Consider the following 12,363-nt stretch of genomic DNA (forward strand, 5'->3'; position numbering starts at 1 on the left):
TCTTGACGTTCAACATTTGACCTTTTAACGGGGTAATTTTTTTGGACGTCATTTGGACGTCAATAACAGATGCAGGAAATTTACATGATTAATATGTAATATTTGTTTTATAGGGCCTATCAACATGATTAATACATGAAGAGCTCAGATCCAAAAGCCTCTAAGTGCCATCTGAAATTTTCTTCTAGAATTATCATTTTTATCAAGCTTGTATATTTAAGTTCAATAATTTCACTTAAATGGCAATGCAAATTACCTATTAATTGTCATTTAAGTGAAAGTACTTAACTATACACACAGCAAAATCCCCAGTGTTAAATTAACACCCAAAGTGAACATAAGAGTCCATCTTACCGGGTGTTAAAAAGTAACACTGAAGCAGTGTTAAAGTTAATGAGATAATTGATTGATGATTGAGTGATGATTGACAATTAGTGGAGACACCTGATGATAATAAGCAGAATCACTGAAGGAACAAGAGAAAAAGAGAGAGACACAACAACTACAACTGACTTCCAGCCATTAAACATTATTACACTTATTATTAACCAGTTTGATTTGATTTCTGTCATACATCAACAAAAGTTCTTACTGAGAATGAACAGATGTTTAGATGTTAATGTTTTAATGAAAGTTTAGTTTGAAGTCACCATGATGGTGAAAAGCATTTCCTTTAGTTGGGCTCTTGACTCTATTTATTAACATTAATTTATCTCTGGCTGCTCCAACTTTGTGTTTGTAAAGCACATTTGTTATGGTCAGAGAAACTATGATCTGGGTTGCGTTTCCCAATAGTGATGTGAACCAAAGGTTATCAGTTTAGGTTTACAATGCTTTGGGAATCACAGTAATGATGGTTTTGTTTTGATGATGACATTCTTTTTGTGAAATGGTCAGATTCATTGGTGACATCCAGTATTGTCAGTCATATAGATGTTATATTATTTCTTTCTAGTAAATCTGTTACCACTTGAAATCTAGAAGAGCTTTTAAGAACCTCACTGGTGAGAAATGTCATGTAGCTTTTAAGTTGCTAAACTATTTTGCTGATTAATTCATCAGAGCAGCGCAGACAACACGTTTCTGTGTGTGTGTGTGTGTTTGAGTGAGAGAGAGAGCGGAAGAAAGAGAGTATAACCTTTAAGGATATAATAAAACATATTTTGTGGCAAAAACCTTGACAATAATTTGTTGTTTTTATCATATTGTTTACTATATTTATTTTCTCGGTCAGTGTCGTTGTGGGTTTTGTTTCTTTTGCTGTTGTAGGCTGTAAGGACCTTATGAAATAACTGAAATAACTTTGGTGAAGTGATATAAACTGTAATGCAGTCAAGACCTGCTAGAACTACTTCAGTCGTGTGTTTCCCTGAAAATAATCACACATGTTAGAACATTCGTCAACCAATCAGATTCAAGCATTCAACAGCTCCATAGTATAAAAGTTCATAAATCTTCAGATGTTGTCCAGAGTTTAGTGGTCAGTATTTTGATGTTTTCTAAACAGTGACAATGTAAAATTCCTTCAGACATTTAAAGAAAGTCAGTGTTCTCACACATAAAGAAGGAATTTAAATATTTGTTTTTAAATGAATGACATAAAAGAATTTAAGATATTTGATGTATGGTTAACATAGCAGAGTCTTACATTTTAATTTTACTGTCAGATGAACAATTAAGACTCAAATCTCTGAGTATCTGAAGTTAGTGCAGGTTCTCTAGTAAAGAGCAGATGTAATGTGTAGCAGCGGCTCCACCATAACAAGAATAACAATGTACAGTGAGACATTTAAGATTATTTAATAAGTCATTACTATTACAAATAATTGGAATAGAATATCAAAAAAGTATCCCACTAAACATTGGATGTCGGATAGACGTGCAGATCATGTCTATATTAGGTCCGTCGGTCCATGACAATTTCTGAACATCTATTCAACGTCCAACCATGACCCAACTTGGACGTCATCTTGACGTTCAACATTTGACCTTTGAACTGGGTAATTTTTTTGGACGTCATTTGGACGTCTATAACAGGTGCAGGAAATTTACATGATTAATATGTAATATTTGTTTTATAGGGCCTATCAACATGATTAATACATGAAGAGTTCAGATGCAAAAGCCTCTAAGTGCCATCTGAAACTTTCTTCTAGAATGATCATTTTTATCAAGCTTGTATATTTAAGTTCAATAATTTCAATGCAAATTACCTATTAATTGTCATTTAAGTGAAAGTAATTAACTATACAGGCTTTATAAAAATGATCATTCTAGAAGAATTTCAGATGGCATTTAGAGGCATTTGCATCTGAACTCTTCACATACTGGTATTTATAAGCAAACACGATTTATTATGTGAATGCCTATTTATTTATTCAGGCCTTGTTGTTTTTTTTTTTTTTTTTTTTTACATTTTAGTGTTTTTCTTTAACTGGTTTATTTAAAGTAGCCTAATCAACTTATTTCTTTATGCATACATGTATTTTTGCATGTATCTGTTTATTTATTTGGAAATGCAATTTGTGGGAAATTATAGTTCAGAAAATAATTTCATGGTAGCATATATTAGGCCTATCCTCCTTATTCCTAATTTAAAAAGAACCAACAGCAGCTAAAGGACAGGTGAGGACAACTCTCTATCAAGGGCTTTGGATTTCAGCCAAAGAGACAAAAACCAGTAAACGCCACTCTGATTGGTCGAGGCAGCACATCATCATAACTCAACCAGTAAACGCTACTCTGATTGAGGCAATATGACACGAAAATGAAGGCACAGCTTTTCAACCGGCATCGCTGCATTTATTTTTGAATAAAGATGAAAATGGTGATATTGAATTGTGATTTATTTGTATTTGTATAACTGTAGTGTTGTATGTAGTCCCATGTTTCCAGAGGGTGGAGGACATGTTTTCTGTGCCAGTTAATTTTCCTGTAGCTTTGTTTGGCTCAACTTATAGTTTCAACAGGAAATGCATTACACCTTCGTATGCATCTCCAGTTATCACCTGCTGCTGAGACAATCAAATGTTTTTGGAAAATGATCTAGTCCCATTTCAGAAGGTGGCACACTGTTCCAGATCATTTTGCAAAAACTCGCATTTGATTGTCTCAGCAGCAGGTGATAACTGGAGATGCATACGAAGGTGTAATGCATTAACTGGCACAGAAAACATGTCCTCCACCCTCTGGAAACATGGGACTAGTTATAGAAGTTATAAAAACGACGTCCAAAATAAGTCTAAATTTGATGTTGAAAAGACGTCCAGACGTTGAGATTCACAGGCTGATTCTTGATGTCTGTGTGTGCCTAAGAGAAAGACTTTTTTTATTTATTTTTTTGCTCAGAACAACTGTTTGTGAAATCCTTCAGATTGTATTGATAAAGCTGATCTTGTGCTGTAGAATCACAGTGCTGCTGTAATCAATAATGTAAATCTAACTCAGAGATTGGGCTCTAAATGAGTTCAGATATTCAGACCAAATAACGATTACGTGAAAACATAACCAACACATCATTTTTTTTTCATTTGCTTGTCTGGATGTCATAACTCAGTTAAAACAGCCCAAACAAAATTTTATTTTAAAAAGTCAAGGGTCAAGAGCTCAACTAAAGCAAACCCTCATCTCCACGATGGTGGCTTAAAAATTGTGGTTTTCTCCGTTGGTGATTCTGCTTGTTATCATCAGGTGTCTTCAATAATGGTCAATCATCGCTCAATTAATCACTTAATTAACTCATTAACTTTAACACCGCTTCAGTGTTCTTTTAACACTCTTGAGTATGGTCTCACATGTACTCCCAGGAGAGTTAATTTAACACTGCAGTTTTTGCTGTGTAAATTTGATTTGACTTAAATTGTTTAAAACAATTAAAATACTATTTGGCCAGTGGAAATGAATGAATCAACTCTACTCTAAAAACATTATCTGAGAAGTATTTTATATCTACAATTTTGTTTTATGGATATTTTGAAATATTTATTCTAAAACATAAAGAGGATATTGGATGATTTTATCAATGTAATGTGTATAGCATAAATGGCATTTATAGTCCGTATCTAATATTTTCCAGTGTCTCGTACCTTTGACGGTGTTAACATGGTGTCAGTGGATGAGATTGTATGTAAATGATATGCAGATGAGGTTATGAATAGTAAAACTAGGCATCATAAGCTCTTTGCGCAGGTTCTGGCGTGATTTAAAAACCAAAATTAATATTTTAAATTCAACTCTGAATTTTACAGGCAACCTTTACTTTTTACTTTAAGTTCTTGGTTGATAAAAAAGGTTTTACAAGACTGAATAAACACCCTTTAACTACTCCATTTATCTGTTTGTCAAGCTTTAGACCAGAATCAAACCAAAAACCAATATTTTTTGCACATGTAGTAACCCAAAACACATGGTTTTATAAATCTGGAAACTTTTGTGCGTACACAGAATCTATCTTTTATACGCACATACACTTTTAGGATGAAATCTACAGAAAGTTTTATAAATTATCTGATCTGATCTGAACTGAACTGAGAGAGTGAAGACTGTGTCATTGTTCTCTACAGGTTGAGAGATTGTGGAGTCACAGATGAAGGTTGTGCTGCTCTGACTTCAGCTCTGAGATCAAACCCCTCACACCTGAGACAACTGAGTCTGTCTGAGAATAAAATAGGAAATTCAGTGAATCTGCTGTCTGATGTACTACAGGATCCTCACTGTAAACTGGAGAAACTGTGGTAAGATCATATTTGACTCTCACATGAATCACAATGTAAAGTATATTTGAAGTGTTCAGCCTCTTTCTGCTGCTGTGAGTTCAGCTGATTGAGCTGTAAATGATTGAACACATGAGCTGCTCCTCAGTCACATGATACTGCAGGACTGAGAGTCACACTGAAATACACACTTTCACACAATCAACATTTCAGTCTCTTGACTTTAAACAGACTCGAGCTCAACACAACTGAGAAATGAAGAACATGCTGGATTCATTCTTACTGTTCATCATGTTCATCTTTCTGCATTGACACTTTCTAATGTATTGTTTTTCATTTTGTGAAATCACACACAAACACACACACACACACACACACACACACACACACACACACACAAAGTTTTGTAGTCAAGACCACCTAAACTGAGACCAAGACCAGACTAGCACTCCTCAAATTAATCTGAAAGATCCACATTTACTGCCTGAGAAATGTCTTATTTCTAATCAATAATTACCATTAGAATAATAATACACTATATAGAGCTGTTACCAATCGATTGAAATCACTAACAACAAAATTCATCTTTACACTGCAGAGGTGGAACAGAAGTTGAATCTGAATTGGAACAATTACAAATTCATAAATAATGTTGAGATTAATGTTTTAAAAATAAAATTTTGTTCATTGAACATTTGTAAAAAATCAATAGCACGTTTGCAGTTGTGCTCATATATGTGAAAACAGCCCTCTTTCTTGTGATATTGCTTTATTATATCATATGTTATAATATAAATATCAATATCTTTTACAAGTACTTTTTTGCAATCATACCGGTCTAGAAATACAATCCTGAGTCCCTTCAGTCTGAGACCAAGACAAGACCAAGATCTTCAAAAAATAGTCTTAAGATCGGTCTCGAGTACAACTCTAATTTTAACTCTATTCTCACTTGAGGTGAAGGACAGGAAGAGTTTGTGCTTGTAGACATTTATTAATGTAATTATACTCAGAAATGTCATTCAGAAAGATCACTGCAGTTTTGAGTTGTGAAGAAGAAGAATGTGTAAGTGAAGAAGATTGAATCTGTATTATTGATGTTGTTCACCAGCAGAGGGCAGCAGAGACACTGTGAATATGAGGCCTTGACAATGATATAAATTTACAACTGAAACATCTGAACAAAGAACCATTTCAATATGAATACAATATATACAGTGACAAGAATACATTTGTGAACCCTTTGAAAATATCTATATTTCTGCATTTATTATTAATAAAATTAAGTCACACTCATAGACAAACACAATCTGACTAATCTAATAATACACAGTTATATTTTTCAGAATGATATTGAAGACATTGAGTGATCATTGACAGAACAGTGTGTGAAACTCTGTGTGACGACTTCTCCAAAAGATAACTGGAGTCAATTAAAGAAAATGAGATTAAAAGTGTGTCACACAGGTGTCCTTTTCCCCACATGGAAAGAACCTATATAAACATATATGTTTCAATATAGGTTTTGATATAGGTTTTTAATATATGTGACATATATAAAATTGGCAGTTTTCCTATATTATATGTACATATATGTACATATATGCACACATATATATGTACTAGTGGTGGGCCGTTATCGGCGTTAACGTGAGACTCTTATCGGGCGATAAAAAAAATATCGCCGTTAATCTATTCTCAAAGTTGGGTTGGGAGCTGGGTCTATTCTACGCAAGTTATGATGACTTTCACCTTGATATTTTAGCGCGGATGTATACCTAGCCGAATTGACCCTTCGCAAAGACCCGCCCCCCTTAGTTACCCGCCCCCCTGTTGCTTTGGTCAACAAGCCGTGGCGCTGCCTGTGACGCCACACACAGTGAAATGCATCGCGGAGCAGAGAGGACACTGACAACACGTCGACAGATAAGACAGCAGGTTACTTATGATATTTAACAAAGTCCCAGCTTTAAAACTGTGTAGTTTTTTAAGAGATTCAAACAATAAAAACCGTTTTGTTGCTCTTTAATGTGTCGTGACTGTGAGGTGACTTAATTTGGTGATTACTACGCTCCACTAGGGGGCGCTGCTGATTGCTGCTGCTTTTGACGAAAACAGCTATGATGGAGTGTTCATGTGTTCACACAGAAGTGGATTGATCTCTGCTATTGCTCTGTTGGGTATTTACCTTAAATAAAAGCTACTTAAGTTAACTTCCGTGAATCGGTGAATTCATGACATGGTGTCAGAAGTGACTCTTTCACCCATCGGACAAGACTGAGGCAGCGACATGGCCAGTTTCAGGCTCCGGAATCGTTTGACTTCATCCAGCCTTCGGCGTGGCCGACCTGGAGACAACGTTTTAGCCGCTATCGGATAGCTACCAAGCTAGACCAAGAAGACGGTGATGTACAAGTGAATACGTTGTTATATGCAATGTACATATAATATAGGAAAACGGCCAATTTTATATATGTCACATATATTAAAAACCTATATCAATTGTGATTGTCACAGAAACTACAACTTGAACCGGACTTGACCTTGGAAAAGGCTATCAGTATCGCACGACAGTCCGAGCTGGTTAAAACACAAAATGCCAGCGCCAAAGCAACAAATGTTGAAGTGGGTGCCGTAAACGCACGTAAGTTCAAGCAGCCAAAGCAATATGGCAAAAGGTATGCTAAAAACAAAGACAATGAACAGTATAAATGTGCACAACAGGCAAAAACAGAAAGGGCTGTACAAGGTGTGGGAGACAGCATGAAATGCAATAAAACGCTGCCGTAAATGCAATAAAATGGGCCATTTTGAAGCAATGTGTAAAACTAAAAACGTGAATGCACTTAAAGCTACTGACTGTGATAGTGATGAGGGTAGTGCCTGGTTTCTAGGGGCTGTTGCTGAGGTCGTTGACAGTAAAGAGGACAAATGGTATGAGGATTTAGAAATAAATGGCACAACTGTTACGTTCCGGATTGATACGGGCGCAGATGTCACTGTGATTCCTGAGGAGACATTTTTCAAACTGCAACAGCGGATCAAAACGAAGTCGACCTTCACCAGCCCAGGTGGAACACTGATTTGCAAAGGCAAATTCATGACTCGCTGTGAAAGGTATGGAGAAATTTTTCCCTTTTGGATTTATGTTATGTCAGGCCCCTTCACAACAAACCTGCTTGGTCGTAAAACAGCAATCAAAATGGGACTAGTGTGCAGAGTTAATGCGCTTGAATCATATGATGACGTTTTTGGGGACATTGGACTATTGAAATGTGAACCAGTGAAAATAGAGCTGAGGCCAGATGCACAGCCCTACAGCATTGCTACCCCCACGGCGCATACCATTCCTGATCTTACCTCAAGTGGAGGAGGAACTGAAACGGATGCAGTCTCTGGGCATTATAGAGGAAGTAAAGGAAGCCACAGACTGGTGTGCTCCCATGGTGCCTGTGATAAAAAAGAACAAGAAACCACGGATCTGCGTGGATCTGACAAAACTTAACAAAGCTGTTAAACGAGAGAGATTCATTCTGCCGAATCTAGAGGACATTGCTCCAAAGCTGTCTGGTGCAACAGTGTTCTCTACTGTGGATGCTTCAAGTGGGTTTTGGCAGATCCCGCTTGATGGGGAGCAGCAGGAAGCTCACGACCTTCATTACACCTGTGGGTCGTTTCTGTTTCTGCCGTCTACCCTTCGGCATTACATCTGCTCCAGAAATATTTCAGCAGAAAATGAGTTCTCTCCTCAAAGACCTTGCTGGCACAGTAGTAGTAATGGATGACATTCTGGTCTATGGCAAAGACATGAAGGACCATGACCGGAACCTTCAAGCGGTGATGCAAACGATCAGAGCTTCAGGACTGAAGCTAAACAAGGATAAATGTCAGTTCCGCAAATCTGAGATTCACTACTTTGGACACATCATTGGGAAGGATGGCATCAGACCGGACACGGAGAAAGTCAGAGCCATCGCGGAGCTTCCCTACATCCCTAGCTTTCTACATCAATGCACCCCATCAACTCCCTACTGAAGAGCGACACAATCTGGACATGGGGAGAGGCACAAGAAAATGCCTTTAAAAAGGTAAAAGGAATGTTGATTTCAGCTCCTGTTTTGGCATACTATGATGCAACAAGGCCGACCGTTGTAAGTGCGGATGCAAGTAGTTACGGCCTGGGGGGCGCACTTCTGCAGAAGCACAACGAGGGACTCTGCCCAGTCGCCTTTTGTTCAAGGACACTGACAGAGACGGAGCGCAGGTACTCCCAGATAGAAAAAGAATGTCTCGCCAGCGTGTGGGCGTGCGAGCGTTTCGGGAGATATCTGCAGGGCATGGACAGATTTGTTTTGCAGACTGATCACAAGCCCCTTGTTCCGCTGATAAACACATACGACCTGGACAAAGCACCTGTTAGGTGTCAGAGACTTTTGATGCGCTTAATGAAGTTCAACCCAGAAGCTGTTCATGTTCCAGGGAAGCAGCTCATTGTGGCGGACACTCTGTCTCGTAACCCTCTGAAGGACTGTACCGTGTCCATCACTGAACATGAGGTAAAAGCTTATGTTCAGGCAGTGGTTGAAACAAGGCCAATCACTAAAGACAGATTAAACATGATAAGAGAGGCCACATGCAATGATAACATTCTGCAAACTGTGATTCGTTATACGAATAATGGCTGGCCCTCAGATTCGTCACGCATGCCACACAACCTGCTCAAATACCACACAGTTAGAACTCACCTGTCAGAAGTCAGTGGACTTTTAATGTATGATGACCGCATTGTTATTCCATCTACAATGCGAAAGACTGTACTATCACAAATACATGCGGGTCATCAGGGACTCACAAAGTGCCGGAGAAGGGCCAACATGTCAGTGTGGTGGCCAGGTGTCGGGAGATATTGCAGAGATAGTCAGCACTTGTGAGTTTTGCTGTAAGAACAAACCTACCCAAAGAAAAGAGCCACTGATTACCACACCACTGCCACAAGGTGCTTGGCAGAAAATAGCAGCTGATCTGTGTGAGCAGGATGGTAAACAGTATTTGGTAGCAACAGACTACTATTCACGCTACATTGAGATTTCACATTTGCCTACCATAAGTAGTAACCAAGTCATTTCACAACTTAAGTGTATGTTTGCGAGGTGGGGAATTCCTCTTGAGCTGGTAACAGATAATGGCCCCCAGTTCGCTTCAGCTGAGTTCCGCCAGTTCAGTGAGACATACAACTTTCAGCACACGACGTCCAGTCCTCACTACCCACAAGCAAACGGAGCGGCTGAGAGGAGTGTTGCCATCGCCAAGAGAATCCTGCGACAGCCAGACCCACAGCTCGCCCTGCTGAGCTACAGAGCTACTCCCATCACCGCAACAGGTCACAGCCCAGCTCATCTCATGTTTGGCCGTGAGATCAGGACTACGGTGCCGGTGTTGCCCCAGCAGCTATGTCCAACTGTAGTTGATCACCAAACTGTAAGACTAAAAGACCAACAAACTAAATCTGCCTACCGCTTCTTCTACAACAGGCGTCATTCAGCCAGGCCCTTGACGACACTGCAGCCGGGTCAGAGTGTTACAGTTAAGCTGGACGGGGAGGAGGGCTGGAGGACCCCAGCGAGAGTCATTGCAAAAGCACCAGAGCCCAGATCCTACATTGTCCAAACCGACTGAGGGACAGTAGCTCGCAGAAACAGGAGGCATCTACAGGAAGCGCCCGAGCCAACAACCCAAGTTACTGCAAAAGAGAATAGTGACTTTGATATTCCTGACCCGGGTGACTCAGATGCCCCACCTGCTGCCACTAATGCATCTGTGCCCTGTGTTCCCACCATTTCTACTGGTTCCAGTTCTTCCCCAAAGAGGACCTTTGCTGGTCGAGCTATTAAGCCACCTGCTAGGTTTAAGGATTATGTTTGAGACAGAAATGCCCTATAATAATGACGTTTTGTTTTACGGTACAAACTTCTTGAGTGAGTTATAAGAGAAGTTCAAAAATGACAATCCAATTGTTATTGTCTTGTTTTCCTATTTTCTGACTGTGTTTACCGCATAGTAGAATTAACACACACAGTTAAATGTTACATTTGGATATTTGGTTAAATTAAAATCACAGATGTTATTTTCTTTATTGATTATAGACAAGTTGCAAATGTTTATTTGCTGTTTGGGAACTAACTAAAGAGGGGAGATGTGAGGTGACTTAATTTGGTGATTACTACGCTCCACTAGGGGGCGCTGCTGATTGCTGCTGCTTTTGACGAAAACAGCTATGATGGAGTGTTCATGTGTTCACACAGAAGTGGATTGATCTCTGCTGTTGCTCTGTTGGGTATTTACCTTAAATAAAAGCTACTTAAGTTAACTTCCGTGAATCGGTGAATTCATGACAGTGACCATGGTCGTGACAGATTGCTGTAGCGCCTCAGCTCAAGAGGCTCGTAAACCGATCATCTCTTACTACGAGTCCATTTATAGCATCAAATAAACATGAATGAACATGAGAATCAATGTTGTTTCAAACGCGGAAAGATGTCAGTATACAAAATATAATATACAAAAGTTTAACTCCACCGAGGTTAATCTTCCAACTCCTATCTGCTTTGTCGGACAAAATGGCAGATTACTTTTAGTCATTTGCTGCGTCCCAATTCGCCTACTGATACTACGCCCTAAAAGTATGTACTCTTTCTGTGAACAAAAAGTACTTACTTTTGAGTGTGTAGCAAAAGAGTAGACAAGCTTTGGTACATACTATCACGTCATACAATTGCGTCTTTGCTCTCTGTCGCATCCAGTCACCATAAACTGCCCTGTCAATCATCTTACATCCTCCACATTTCATTTAGCTAATTTCCTACCGTATCAGAGAGAAACGCAGCACGTTGATCTGCAGTCGCGAGTCTTTCATGTGGAGAACTCTCCTCATATTAATGCATAGTGATGCATTTAAAAGTTAATGGCCAATCAGATCTTCATAAAAGTCCACATTGGTATTTGCAGATGAAAAATAACACATAAAACATTAAATAAATATTTTCTATCAGTTTGAACTGATTATTAGTCACTCAAACAACCTCTCAGCGTCGATCGTGCATATTCGCCATATTTTGCAGTTTTTAACACTTTTTACTTGTGTTTGTAGTTCTGAACTGAATCCTCGTACAAAGCGCAATGGGTTGTGGGCAATATTAGCCTCTATAGTGTGCACGGATCCATACTTCGAAAATCTACCGGAAATAGTAGACCATCTGGGGACTTTTGGCATACTCTTTTCAACATACTATGCTTTGGGACACACTTATTTTAATCTCACATACTATTTAGGATGGATAGTATAGACATTGGGACGCAGGGACAATTTGGGTATCTCACATATTCTGAATGTCTTCGGCAGAATTCAAATGATTAGATTAATCTAGATTAAAAAAATGAATCTATGCCCACCACTAATATGCATACATACCTATATAGGTACATATATGCACGTATATATGCACCTATATGTTCACCTATAATAGTAAAATTAAAATCCATAGCTGCTAGGCAACATAAATAAAAGTCCAAAATGTAGAAATGTACATTATTTATTTACTCAAGATCAATCAAATAGTACAAAACAAAAAATATAGTACAAGAACAAAAATAA

At 38.6% G+C, this 12,363-nt stretch overlaps 1 protein-coding gene across 1 annotated transcript in view; it reads left to right on the top strand.

The window, feature by feature from the left end:
• The window catches only part of LOC125254247 (NACHT, LRR and PYD domains-containing protein 3-like), a 49,003-nt gene that overhangs the window by 16,206 nt on the left and 20,434 nt on the right, over positions 1-12,363 (top strand). The window contains 1 exon segment of the mRNA XM_048168784.1: positions 4,563-4,733. Coding sequence (XP_048024741.1) covers positions 4,563-4,733 — 171 coding nt within the window.

Source organism: Megalobrama amblycephala, linkage group LG19, assembly GCF_018812025.1.
Source record: "Megalobrama amblycephala isolate DHTTF-2021 linkage group LG19, ASM1881202v1, whole genome shotgun sequence".
Lineage (NCBI taxonomy): Eukaryota > Metazoa > Chordata > Actinopteri > Cypriniformes > Xenocyprididae > Megalobrama > Megalobrama amblycephala.